Source organism: Salvelinus namaycush, chromosome 35 (genome assembly GCF_016432855.1).
Source record: "Salvelinus namaycush isolate Seneca chromosome 35, SaNama_1.0, whole genome shotgun sequence".
Classification (NCBI taxonomy): Eukaryota; Metazoa; Chordata; class Actinopteri; order Salmoniformes; family Salmonidae; genus Salvelinus; species Salvelinus namaycush.
Window position 1 is genome coordinate 6,985,489 of NC_052341.1, and position 14,848 is coordinate 7,000,336.

At 40.7% G+C, this 14,848-nt stretch overlaps 1 protein-coding gene across 1 annotated transcript in view; it reads right to left on the reverse strand.

Annotated features, from left to right (window-relative positions):
* The window catches only part of stxbp4 (syntaxin binding protein 4), an 85,872-nt gene that overhangs the window by 48,234 nt on the left and 22,790 nt on the right, over window positions 1-14,848 (reverse strand). Inside the window, exons 8-11 of the mRNA XM_038974603.1 lie at window positions 11,370-11,499; window positions 10,785-10,891; window positions 10,122-10,425; window positions 6,698-6,770 (exon numbers count right to left, since the gene is read on the reverse strand). Coding sequence (XP_038830531.1) covers window positions 6,698-6,770; window positions 10,122-10,425; window positions 10,785-10,891; window positions 11,370-11,499 — 614 coding nt within the window. The remainder of the gene's footprint in view (window positions 1-6,697; window positions 6,771-10,121; window positions 10,426-10,784; window positions 10,892-11,369; window positions 11,500-14,848) is intronic.

Consider the following 14,848-nt stretch of genomic DNA (forward strand, 5'->3'; position numbering starts at 1 on the left):
GGCAAAGAGAGAGGCAGAGGCAAAGAGAGAGGCAGAGGCAAAGAGAGAGGGCAGAGGCAAAGAGAGAGGGCAGAGGCAGAGAGAGAGGCAGAGGCAGAGAGAGAGGCAGAGAGGGCAGAGAGAGAGGCAGAGGGCAGAGAGAGAGGCAGAGGCAAAGAGAGAGGCAGAGGCAAAGAGAGAGGCAGAGAGGGCAGAGGCAAAGAGAGAGGGCAGAGGCAGAGAGAGAGGCAGAGGCAAATAGAGAGGCAGAGAGGGCAGAGGCAGAGAGAGGGCAGAGGCAGAGAGAGGGCAGAGGCAGAGAGAGGGCAGAGGCAGAGAGAGGGCAGAGGCAAAGAGAGAGGGAGAGGCAAAGAGAGAGGCAGAGGCAAAGAGAGAGGCAGAGAGGGCAGAGGCAGAGAGAGAGGCAGAGGCAAAGAGAGAGAGAGATTTGCAGAGCAAGAGAGAAAGAGAGATTTGTCACGTTCTGAGACAAATCAGAATTTAAGGTACGTTACACATATTATTCGTAATATTCCCACTTTATGGGAACAATCCCACTTTATTTGGAACAATCCCACTTTATGGGAACAATCCCACTTTATACACAAGTCTGTTACACAAGCATATCTCAATTCAGCCCTTTGTCATTTCAGAGTGAGAACAGGTGAGCTGTAAACAGACAGGTCTAGTCAGAGTGAGAACAGGTGAGCTGTAAACAGACAGGTCTAGTCAGAGTGAGAACAGGTGAGCTGTAAACAGACAGGCCTAGTCAGAGTGAGAACAGGTGAGCTGTAAACAGACAGGTCTAGTCAGAGTGAGAACAGGTGAGCTGTAAACAGACAGGTCTAGTCAGAGTGAGAACAGGTGAGCTGTAAACAGACAGGTCTAGTCAGAGTGAGAACAGGTGAGCTGTAAACAGACAGGTCTAGTCAGAGTGAGAACAGGTGAGCTGTAAACAGACAGGCCTAGTCAGAGTGAGAACAGGTGAGCTGTAAACAGACGGGCCTAGTCAGAGTGAGAACAGGTGAGCTGTAAACAGACGGGTCTAGTCAGAGTGAGAACAGGTGAGCTGTAAACAGACGGGTCTAGTCAGAGTGAGAACAGGTGAGCTGTAAACAGACGGGTCTAGTCAGAGTGAGAACAGGTGAGCTGTAAACAGACGGGTCTAGTCAGAGTGAGAACAGGTGAGCTGTAAACAGACAGGTCTAGTCAGAGTGAGAACAGGTGAGCTGTAAACAGACAGGTCTAGTCAGAGTGAGAACAGGTGAGCTGTAAACAGACAGGTCTAGTCAGAGTGAGAACAGGTGAGCTGTAAACAGACAGGTTCTGGAGAGAGAGATAATTAGAGATGAAAAAAAACAGGAAAGAACGGTGGAGGGAAATGATTCTGATTGACGGCTCGGCTTCACTGCAGCCTTCCACACAAAAAAAATCCATCTGTTCAAAAATCCACCAAGTTCACGACAAGAGGATAGACAGAGGCAGTCCTCTGACAGACAGATACAGTCCACTGTAGCTCTGTAGGTAGAGCATGGTGCGTGCAATGCAAGGATAGTGGGTTCAATTCCTGGAACCACCCGAACGTAAAATGGATGCAAGCATGACTGTAACTCACTTTGGATAAAAGCTTTTGCTAAATGGCCTATCAAATTATTATTATTATTATTACAAATTTAAATTTTGGAAGTGGTGAATTGAGGTAGTTCAGGTACTTAGTGTCGCTAAGGCAGGTAGTTAATGTATGCAAAACAGTTTTAGGTTGCGTTGACAAACGCAGTAAACGTGTAGAAGTAAATGTAGCAAACAGGTAAATGTAGTAAACAGGTAAATGTAGTAAACAGGTAAATGTAGTAAACAGGTAAATGTAGTAAACAGGTAAATGCAGTAAACAGGTAAATGTAGTAAACAGGTAAATGTAGTAAACAGGTAAATGTAGTAAACAGGTAAATGTAGTAAACAGGTAAATGTAGTAAATGTAGTAAACAGGTAAATGTAGTAAACAGGTAAATGTAGTAAACAGGTAAATGTAGTAAACAGGTACATGTAGTAAACAGGTAAATGTAGTAAATGTAGTAAACAGGTACATGTAGTAAACAGGTACATGTAGTAAACAGGTAAATGTAGTAAACAGGTACATGTAGTAAACAGGTAAATGTAGTAAATGCAGTAAATGTAGTAAATGTAGTAAATGTAGTAAATGTAGTAAATGTAGTAAATGTAGTAAATGTAGTAAATGTAGTATGTAGTAAATGTAGTAAATGTAGTAAATGTAGTAAATGTAGTAAATGTAGTAAATGTAGTAAACAGTAAATGTAGTAAACAGGTAAATGTAGTAAACAGGTAAATGTAGTAAACAGGTAAATGTAGTAAACAGGTAAATGTAGTAAACAGGTAAATGTAGTAAACAGGTAAATGTAGTAAACAGGTACATGTAGTAAACAGGTAAATGTAGTAAACAGGTAAATGTAGTAAACAGGTAAATGTAATAAACAGGTAAATGTAGTAAACAGGTAAATGTAGTAAACAGGTACATGTAGTAAACAGGTAAATGTAGTAAACAGGTAAATGTAGTAAACAGGTAAATGTAGTAAACAGGTAAATGTAATAAACAGGTAAATGTAGTAAACAGGTAAATGTAGTAAACAGGTACATGTAGTAAACAGGTACATGTAGTAAACAGGTAAATGTAGTAAACAGGTAAATGTAGTAAACAGGTAAATGTAATAAACAGGTAAATGTAGTAAACAGGTAAATGTAGTAAACAGGTACATGTAGTAAACAGGTAAATGTAGTAAACAGGTAAATGTAGTAAACAGGTAAATGTAGTAAACAGGTAAATGCAGTAAACAGGTAAATGTAGTAAACAGGTAAATGTAGTAAACAGGTACATGTAGTAAACAGGTACATGTAGTAAACAGGTAAATGTAGTAAACAGGTAAATGTAGTAAATGTAGTAAACAGGTACATGTAGTAAACAGGTACATGTAGTAAACAGGTAAATGTAGTAAATGTAGTAAACAGGTAAATGTAGTAAACAGGTAAATGTAGTAAACAGGTAAATGTAGTAAACAGGTACATGTAGTAAACAGGTACATGTAGTAAACAGGTAAATGTAGTAAACAGGTAAATGTAGTAAACAGGTAAATGTAGTAAACAGGTAAATGTAGTAAACAGGTAAATGTAGTAAACAGGTACATGTAGTAAACAGGTACATGTAGTAAACAGGTACATGTAGTAAACAGGTAAATGTAGTAAATGTAGTAAACAGGTACATGTAGTAAACAGGTAAATGTAGTAAACAGGTAAATGTAGTAAACAGGTACATGTAGTAAACAGGTAAATGTAGTAAACAGGTAAATGTAGTAAACAGGTACATGTAGTAAACAGGTACATGTAGTAAACAGGTACATGTAGTAAACAGGTAAATGTAGTAAACAGGTAAATGTAGTAAACAGGTACATGTAGTAAACAGGTACATGTAGTAAACAGGTACATGTAGTAAACAGGTAAATGTAGTAAACAGGTAAATGTAATAAACAGGTAAATGTAGTAAACAGGTAAATGTAGTAAACAGGTAAATGTAGTAAACAGGTACATGTAGTAAACAGGTAAATGTAGTAAATGTAGTAAACAGGTAAATGTAGTAAACAGGTACATGTAGTAAACAGGTACATGTAGTAAACAGGTACATGTAGTAAACAGGTAAATGTAGTAAACAGGTAAATGTAATAAACAGGTAAATGTAGTAAACAGGTAAATGTAGTAAACAGGTACATGTAGTAAACAGGTAAATGTAGTAAACAGGTAAATGTAGTAAACAGGTAAATGTAGTAAACAGGTAAATGTAGTAAACAGGTAAATGTAGTAAATGTAGTAAACAGGTAAATGTAGTAAACAGGTAAATGTAGTAAACAGGTACATGTAGTAAACAGGTACATGTAGTAAACAGGTAAATGTAGTAAACAGGTAAATGTAGTAAATGTAGTAAACAGGTACATGTAGTAAACAGGTAAATGTAGTAAACAGGTACATGTAGTAAACAGGTACATGTAGTAAACAGGTAAATGTAGTAAACAGGTAAATGTAGTAAACAGGTAAATGTAGTAAACAGGTAAATGTAGTAAACAGGTACATGTAGTAAACAGGTAAATGTAGTAAACAGGTAAATGTAGTAAACAGGTACATGTAGTAAACAGGTAAATGTAGTAAACAGGTACATGTAGTAAACAGGTAAATGTAGTAAATGTAGTAAACAGGTACATGTAGTAAACAGGTAAATGTAGTAAACAGGTACATGTAGTAAACAGGTAAATGTAGTAAACAGGTACATGTAGTAAACAGGTAAATGTAGTAAATGTAGTAAACAGGTAAATGTAGTAAACAGGTAAATGTAGTAAACAGGTACATGTAGTAAACAGGTACATGTAGTAAACAGGTACATGTAGTAAACAGGTAAATGTAGTAAATGTAGTAAACAGGTACATGTAGTAAACAGGTAAATGTAGTAAACAGGTAAATGTAGTAAACAGGTACATGTAGTAAACAGGTAAATGTAGTAAACAGGTAAATGTAGTAAACAGGTAAATGTAGTAAACAGGTAAATGTAGTAAACAGGTAAATGTAGTAAACAGGTACATGTAGTAAACAGGTAAATGTAGTAAATGTAGTAAACAGGTAAATGTAGTAAACAGGTAAATGTAGTAAACAGGTACATGTAGTAAACAGGTAAATGTAGTAAATGTAGTAAACAGGTAAATGTAGTAAACAGGTAAATGTAGTAAACAGGTAAATGTAGTAAACAGGTAAATGTAGTAAACAGGTAAATGTAGTAAACAGGTACATGTAGTAAACAGGTAAATGTAGTAAATGTAGTAAACAGGTAAATGTAGTAAACAGGTAAATGTAGTAAACAGGTACATGTAGTAAACAGAGGGAAATGTAGTAAACAGGTAAATGTAGTAAACGTGTGCACAGGAGTCATATCTGATTATACTACTGCACCACCTGATCATTACCATGTTGAGCAACATTTGAAGGAAACCTATGCGCTAATTATTCACACCTCTGTGTCAACTGATCATTAGCATGTTGAGCAACACAGAACATCCAGCAGCCAGACAACACCACTCATCATCATTCCAAAGCGCTCTGAAGAACATTATTCTGACAAGGGATTCCATCCGGAAGATGACAAGATGTTATTGGGACGGAGGCGGACAGAATGTCTTGTTTTTGACACCATCAGATCCAAGCATCTCCCACCTGCCTAATTTCCTCCTTCCATGCTGCATGCCACACCACGTCACTACAGTCCCCTCTATACTAATCTGAGCTCAGGTTCCCAAATGGCTCCATATTCCCTATATAGTGCATTACTTTTGACAAGGGCCCTTACGGCCTACTATAGACCAGGGTTTCCCAAACTCGGTCCAGGAGCCCCCCCCCCCGGTGCACGTTTTTGCCCTGGCACTACACAGCTGATTCAAATAATCAAAGCTTGATGATGAGTTGGTTATTTGAATCAGCTGTGTAGTGCTAGGACGAAAACCAAAACGTGCACCCAGGAGGGGCCCCAGGACCGAGTTTGGGAAGCGCTGCTATAGACGACAGCATATTGTAATATAGAGCAGAGTAGAATAATAATTTCCCAGAGGGAACTTTGGTACCACACATACCCTTACAGAATTGCTTTCAACTAATTAGAATAGTATAGAACAGAGTAGAGCAGTGTAAAAATGTGTCAAACCATACAACCCAGCTTAGAACAATAACAGAACAAATACACACAAAAGCACAGAACAGTTGAGAACACTGAACCTTGGAGACACACATGGATCGATGAGTAATGTGCATGACATCATGCTAGAACTGGTTTCAAAAGTAGGTAGGCAAATATATGTCACATCATTACTGGGGATGGTTGTGGGCCTCAAATCAAATTGTATTAGTCACATGTGCCGAATACAACAGGTGTAGACCTTACAGTGAAATGCTTACTTACAAGGCCCTAACCAACAGTGCAGTTAAAAAAAATACGGATAAGAATAAGAGATAAAAGTAACAGAGCAGCAGTAAAAAATAACAATATATACAGGGGGGTGCCGGTACAGAGTCAATGTGCGGGGGCACCGGTTAGTCGAGGTAGTATGTACATGTAGGTAGTTTGCCTGTACTCACAGACTGAGTTTATGACATGGCTCTGTCCTCTGGAGAGAGATAAGGGCTAAAAAGGCACACGCTCGTTGAACTAGTATCTCTTCTTTACGACCTGCTGTGATCTGTTTCCACGTAGATTCCACCTACAGGTATGCGTCCCAAAATGGCACCGTATTCCATGTATATAGTACACTACTTTAAACCAGAGGCCAATGGGCCCTGATCAAAAGAAGTGCACTACATAGGAATTAGGGTGTCATTTGTGATGCATCCTAATTGGAGGTGTATCCGAGGGCAGGACTGGAACATGTCCTAAAGCGATTGGACACGATGTTCAGAAATGTACATCAACAACAACTCACTGCACCACTTTCTGGTCTGGCTATTTTCAGAAAAGTCAGTGTAGTTATATTAGCCCAGAGGCCAAGGAGAAGGTGAGACAGAGAGGGGAAGAAGAATGAGAGAGAGGTTGAGATAGAGAGAGAAAAAAAATGAGAGGGGGAAAGAGAGGAAAAACCGAGACAGAGATACAGAGAGATAGAGAAATAGCCAGGTTTCTCACCAGGCTTGGCGTCTGTGGTGCTGGGACTCTGAGGAGGGGAGGAGACGCACGTCTGTTCTGTCCTCATTCGCACCTGCAGGACACAACCACACCACCACATTACCACCACATTACCACCACATTACCACCACATTACCACCACATTACCACCACATTACCACCACATTACCACCACATTACCGACACAACCACACCACCACATTACCGACACAACCACACCACCACATTACCACCACATTACCGACACAACCACACCACCACATTACCACCACATTACCACCACATTACCACCACACCATACAACCAATGTTCCCTCAAATTTTTTTAGGCTCTGGGCAAATTTCAAGTCTGCTGAGTGCAAACTTGAACGTTGTGAAAATTCGGGTGCAATTTCCATTGAGCGTTTACTGTGAACACTGAGGCTGTACCCACTTTAAGTTGCAGGGCTTGGCATTGACCTGTTTATCCACTTGTCCTTTAGACAAGGAGGTGACTGAATGTTGTTGACTTGTTTGATACAAGAAACCATTTTACAAAATAAAATTCCTTATTATTCCCATACCATTACTACAGAGAATCAGACAAATTATGCTACCCTCTGCCTATAGGTTACTTAGCTTACTCTAGCCCAGTTATAGATCATTTGTAGTCAGCAATAGGGGAGTGATTGCTTCCTACATTTCTAGACCCTTTAAAAAGTGAGTCAGATTAATAGATTTTTTTTGTCTTAAAGGGGCAGTGTTGTGTTTTGAGACAAAAAAAGGTCTTTACCTGACTCACTTTTTAAAGGGTCTAGAAATGTAGGAAGCAATCACACCCCTATTGCTGACTACAAATTATCTATAACTGGGCTAATAACTCACGAACTAGCAAAGAATATGAACAAAATGTGCACATGCCTACATGCACCTCTCGCTTTGATCTCCAAACAAGTACATCTACTCACGATCGCTCATACTGTAAACACAGTCCAGTTCAAAGTAAATGGCACAGATCCATGTATGGCAATGGTCTATTTGTATTTACAATAGGCCTACTGCAGCTCTGATTGTTTATGCCACACCGGTCTGTGTAGAATACGGGCTGAGTAATGCATGTCAATGCAATAGAATCCTACTCCGATGCGTTCTGCCTACAACAAAATCTCTTGCATAGTTCGTTTTGTTTCGGTATGTTGCATTGAAAGTGGCTAATATTGCGCTGATTCGATCACAATTACCACAGTAAAGGGAAACGTTGATAGTGTTAACAGGGAAAACTCTAGAACAGTAGTCACCAACCTTTTAAGTCAAAATCACATGACTTAAAACGCAGCAAAAAAAGAAACGTCCTCTCACTGTGTTAATTTTCAGCGAACTTAACATGTGTAAATATTTGTATGAACATAACAAGATTCAACAACAGACAAACTGAACAAGTTCCACAGACATGTGACTAACAGAAATGGAATAATGTGTCCCTGAACAAAGGGGGGGGTCAAAATCAAAAGTAACAGTCAGTATCTGGTGTGGCCACCAGCTGCATTAAGTACTGCAGTGCATCTCCTCCTATTGCGGATAGTCGGAGCACTGATGGAGGGATTGTGCGTTCCTGGTGTAACTCGGGCAGTTGTTGTTGCCATCCTGTACCTGTCCCGCAGGTGTGATGTTCGGATGTACCGATCCTGTGCAAGTGTTGTTACACGTGGTCTGCCACTGCGAGGATGATCAGCTGTCCATCCTGTCTCCCTGTAGTGCTGTCTTAGGCTTCTCACAGTACGGACATTGCAATTTATTGCCCTGGCCACATCTGCAGTCCTGATGCCTCCTTGCAGCATGCCTAAGGCACATTCACGCAGATGAGCAGAGACCCTGGGCATCTTTCATTTGGTGTTTTTCAGAGTCAGTAGAAAGGCCTCTTTAGTGTCCTAAGTTTTCATAACTGTGACCATAATTGCCTACCGTCTGTAAGCTGTTAGTGTCTTAACGACTGTTCCACAGGTGCATGTTCATTCATTGTTTATGGTTCATGGAAGAAGCATTGTTTCCAACCCTTAACAATGAAGATCTGTGAAGTTATTTGGATTTTTACTAATTATCTTTGAAAGACAGGGTCCTGAAACAGGGATGTTTATTTTTTTGCTGAGTTTACAACATTAACCTATTAAAAACATTACTGTAGCAATGAGGTTTGTGCTGTAAGCTATAGGCCCAACACATTATCACCGCATATTGGTTTTGCTTGAATTGCCCTGCCAATGCATTGTTGTTCGGGCCATTTTTTTACAATTGTATTTCTACATTTGAGGTAGGCTATATGATCACACTGGTAATAGAACCGTTGTTGTATTGTGAGGCATAGCTGAGTGAGCATACATTTAAATAATTTGCTTTTTATTTTACTGGGCTGATGGTGCCTGCATGTGATGGTCAGTCTCAGTGGAGGGAGAGAGCAGCAGACTGAGGCTCAATTTCTCAACATCCCTCCGCTCTCCCTTTCCTCCGCTGATCAAAAAGGGAAACCGTCTTCCAGCTGATGGCGAAACTCGAGTCGCACCGCATTATTTCTGCCTCAAGCACAAATTCATGTTGTTACTCCTATGATCAGAGAAAGTGAAATATTCCTTGATATTAAAAAAGACCCAAGCTGCTAACAACAACGACAACAACAACAACAACGACGCGAGCCTATAGATCCTTTGCTACTCATTCATTACTGCTGCAGTGCTTGTTGTAGCGCTGAGTGGAAATAGGAAGAACACGCACTTTATGGGTGATGAAAGCGTTGAATACAAAGTGTCGACAGTGAGTAAGAACTTAAACATGAACTCACTCATAAAAACAGCAGCTCTTTGCTGTATTCGTTGACAGTCTCTCTCTAGTCATAGTTTTAAATGTTTTGAAATCTCACAGTATCAACTCTGTAGCTATCGTTTATGCCTGCTACGTTACTGCAGACAGTGATCTGAGTCATCCGATTGGCCAGCGGTAGGCCTATAGTGCACTTTTTTTGTACAACAAAATTTGTACCTTTAGACAAATTAAATAGTTCAAAATGGCAACAGTTGGCCTACCCCGCGCACGGCAGCTGAATTGGGTGCACCTACTGCCAACAGCCCGAGACAAATAAAAATAGAAACACAAGGCTTTATCATTGTTTTTTTTACTGAAATGTTTGGCGATCGACTAGGAAAGCCTTGGAGATCGACAAGTCAATCATGATCGACCGGTTGGTGACCACTGCTCTATAAAGTTGAGTGAAGTTCAATCTCCTACTTCTCGCTGTGGCGTACGCGTGCAGCTTAGAGGGAACATTACACACAACACCACATCCTACAACCACACCAACTATTAATACCATAAGGAGGAATAACCATATTCACAGAAAACCCTGTGGGGGTGTGTATGTGCGTGTGTGCATTTGTCCCTGCGTTAAAGTCCCAAACCTGGCTGAGGTTGACAGAAGGCAGGGTCTCGCTGGTGGGGTTGAGGGTGGAGGTGATCTTGGGCACCACCAGGGGAGCTCCAGGGAGGGCTGCAGGGAGCGTGGTTCTCCTGTGCTGGAGCAGTGACCGAGGGGGAGGCAGGGCCCCCAGCACAGCCAGGGTCCCTCTCCTGGTGGGGGGCACTGAGGAGGCTCCACTGGCTGCGCCCTGTGCGGTGAAAGGACTCTGGGGGCCACTGCTGGAGGAAGCAGAACTGGTGGAAGTCCTGTGTCTCATAAACGCTATCTCCACCGTAGGGTCTGGTCTGGAGAAGGACAGACAGAAGGGAGAATTGAGAATGGATTGGACTACTTTGAATATAGTCAATAGACTGCATCTCAAACGGCACCCTATTCCCTATATAGTGCACTATTTTTGACATGGGCCCATAGGGATCAAGTCAAAGGTAGTGCACTTTTGAATAGGCTGCCATTTGAACGCAGTCTACGTTATAGTTCACACGATTCCTTCAGAGATTGTTCTGGACACATTACAGTAGAGATGGATGTGTTTACTCTTCTACTACTGTCTGTTTATACAGGAACCTTGAAAACAAGATGGTGGACCTCAGGAGGTTTATCCTGTCAATACATATTCAAGTGAAGTCATAAAGGTGCGCCCCACCTGAGTTTGGTGCGTGTCAGGATACTTCTAGCCTCCTCATAAGTCACTCCGATTAACGACTCCTTATTAATCGACACCAGCTGGTCTCCTGGCTGTAGTCTACCGTCCTGTCATATAAAACACAAACTAGATCAAGGGTCAAGGGTCATGGTTTCATTGTAATATGATAACAATATGGTCAATATCAGTTAAATACAGGTAGAGAATATCTTTAGGTCATTAAATACAGAGAATATCTTTAGGTCATTAGGCTATAGTTATTGTATTAGTTAAATACAGGTAGAGAATACAGTGTCTTGCAAAAGTATTCATCCCCCTTGGCATTTTTCCCATTGTGTTGCATTACAACCTGTCATTTAAATTGATTTTTATTTGGATTTCATGTAATGGACATACACAAAAAAGTCCAAATTGGTGAAGTGAAATGAAAAAAATTACTTGTTTCAAAAAAATTCAATTTTTTTTTAAACATAGTTATAGTTATTTTCTGCCTTAACATCTCACACTTTATTATGTTTTCACAGAAAACCCCTGTGTAACCCCTGATTCCCCCAGTATCAGAAGGTAAACATAGTGACAAGTCACCCTCTGGCAGTCTCCTCCAGGCACTATTTCCTGAATCAACACCATTGGTCCCTCGGCTCGGTTAGCTCCGCCCTTGATGATGAGGCCCAGGCCTGTTCCTTTTGAGATGCATATCAACTGAATGATGTCACTAGGGAGAGAGAGAGAGAGACACAATGAGGTGGAAACTGAGCTGCCCTTCCTAACCTCCTGCCAAATATATGAGCATATTAGAAACATATTTCCCTCAGATGAAACAAACCCAATTTTGATAAACTCCCATATCTACTAGGTGAAATACCACAGTGTGTCATCACAGCAGCAAGATTTGTGACCTGTTGCCACAAGAAAAGGTCAACCAGTGAAGAACAAACATCAAAGTAAATACAACACATATTTATGTTTATTTATTATCCCTTTTGTACTTTAACTATTTGCACATAATATGACATTTGAAATGTCTTTATTATTTTGGAACTTCTGTGAGTGTAATGTTTACTGTTAATTTTTATTATTAATTTCACTTTTGTTTATTATTCACTTGCTTTGGCAATGTTCACATATTTTTCCCATGCCAATAAAGCCCTTAAATTGAGACAGAGACAGAGAGAGAAAAAAAATCAGAAAGACACTGTCGGGAGGTGGCAGAGATGAGAGACAATAGTTCAGACTAAGTGTGGTCATGACTAAATAAAATAACAGAAATAGGACAGCACTGCGGTAAATAAACTTAAATTGAGCCCTTCTTCAGCATTCAAGGCAATGACAATCAATGTCACAACAACCTCACAGGTGGGCATAATTCAAAAATGTCCAGTCAGTATTGGCCCAATCAAGAGATCCCAGCAGAGAGGGCTGTGGGGGAAACATGACAATCTAATAAAGATACACAGACAATCAATACAATTACATTGTGATGTCATTACCAAAGTGTTTGGCCTATTGATAACACTACAAACAACAAGAAAAATAACATTCCTCATTAAGGCCTGCTGGGGCAAGAGTTCCCAACCGTCTATCCAATATGTCTGTCTTTGGAGAAGTAATTTATCCCCATCTCCTCCCCTACGTGGCGCCTTCACCAAATCAATGCCTATACAACGTAAGGTACTTAGTTCATGACTATGGCTTTTGAAAGGCCTGGCAACAGGTGATTTTTCATTGTGGTTGCCAATGGAGCTCTTACGCTCACATATCCTCGTCTTAAGTTCACGTTTGGTCTGACCCACATAACAAAGGTTACAGGGACACATAAGGATATACAACACATCTTGTGTTACATGTTATTCCACCTGGAACCTTTACCTGAATGGAGTAAATAAGAGAGTTCCCTCTGATCATAGCAGGGATATTGCCTTCAGGAATGATAGTCATGAAAAACAATGCTTTTTTCTGAGGCAAATCTGACCTTACTAAACAATCCCGTAAATTTGAGGGTCTCATAGGAAAACTCTCTTATCCACCTCGGGGGGATTCAAATGCTTTACCAAACCTGGGGTCACTGTGTAATATGTGGTTACTACAAAGTGGCCACCCTTTGCCTTGTTGACAGCTTTGCACACTCTTGGCATGCTCTCAAACAGCTTCCCCTGGAATGCTTTTCCAACAGTCTTGAAGGAGTTCCCACATATGCTGAGCACTTGTTGGCTGCTTTTCCTTCACTCTGTGGTCTAACTCATCCCAAACCATCTCAATTGGGTTGAGGTTGGGTGATTGTGGAGGCCAGGTCATCTGATGAATTCTAAATAAATCACTGACAGTGTCATCAGCAAAGCACCCCCACATCATCAAACCTCCTCCTCCATGCTTCATGGTGGGAACCACACATGCGGAAATCATCCATTCATCTACTGTACGGCCGTATGGCGGTTGGAACCAAAAATCTCAAATTTGGTCTCGTCAGACCAAAGGACAGATTTCCACCGGTATAATGTCAATTTCTAGTGTTTCTTGGCCCAAGCAAGTCTCTTCTTCTTATTGGTGTCCTTTAGTAGTGTTTTTTTTGTTGCAGCAATGCGACCATGAAGGCCTGATTCACTCTGTCTCCTATGAACAGCTGATGTTGAGATGTGTCTGTTACTTGAACTCCGTGGATCATTTATTTGGGCTGCAATCTGAGGTGCAGTTAACTCTAATAAATGTATCCTCTGCAGCAGAGGAAACTCTGGGTCTTCCTTTCCTGTGGCGGTCCTCATGAGAGCCAGTTTTATCATAACGCTTGATGGTTTTTGCGACTACACTTGAAGCAACTTTCAATGTTCTTGAAATGTTCTGTATTGACTGACCTTCATGTCTTAAAGTAATGATGGACTGTCATTTCTCTTTGCTTATTTGAGCTGTTCTTGCCATAATATGGACTTGGTCTTCTACCAAATAGGGCTATCTTCTGTATACCACCCTTACCTTGTCACAACACAACTGATTGGCTCAAACGCGTTAATGAAAGAAATTCCACAAATTCACTTTTAACAAGGCACACCTGTTAATTGAAATTAATTACAGGGGAATACCTCATAAAGCTGGTTGAGAGAATTCCAAGAGTGTGCAAAGCTGTCATTAAGGCAAAGGCTGGCTACTTCGAAGAATCTAAAATATATTTACTATATATTTACTACTACATTTACTATTTACTACTATATTTACTATAATTCCATGTGTTATTTCATAGTGTCTTCACTATTATTCTACAATGCAGAAAATAAAAATATAGAAAAACCCTAGAATGAGTAGGTGAGTCAAAACAAATGCGCCTAATGCGAAAGGAGTTGGCTATATGGTGAACTATTTTTTAATAATGGTGTATGATAACTGCTGAAATTAAGAAAAGTATTTATATCTGTGTCTTTACTATAAGCCATTGTGATCTTAATGACAGGTAATGACATAATGACAGGTAATGACATCATAATGACAGAATGTAGTTGTATTGTGTGTCTACATACAGTTTATTTATTTGATTGTGATGTCTCCCCATGTCTCCCCCTATTCCCCCTCAGAAGACTGAAAAAATTTGCCATGGGTCCTCAGATCCTCAAAAGGTTCTACAGCATCCTGACTGGTTGCATCACTGCCTGGTACGGCAACTGCTCGGCCTCCGACCCAAAGGCACGACAGAGGGTAGTGCCTACAGCCCAGTACATCACTGGGGCTAAGCTGCCTGCCATCCAGGATCTCTATACCAGGCGGTGTCAGAGGAAGGCCCTAAAAGTTGTCGAAGACTCCAGCCACCCCAGTCATAGACTGTTCTCTCCGCAACCACATGGCTAGCGGTACTGGAGCGCCAAGTCTAGGACCAAAAGGCTTCTCAACAGATTTTACCCCCAAGACATAAGACTCCTGAACAGGTAATCAAATGGCTACCCGGACAATTTGCATTGTGTCCTGCCACCCCCCACCCACCAACCCCAAAACATGATGCTGCCACCCCCGTGCTTCACAGTTGGGATGGTGTTCTTCGGCTTGCAAGTCTTTGCTGATTTCTTTTGATTTTCCCATGATGT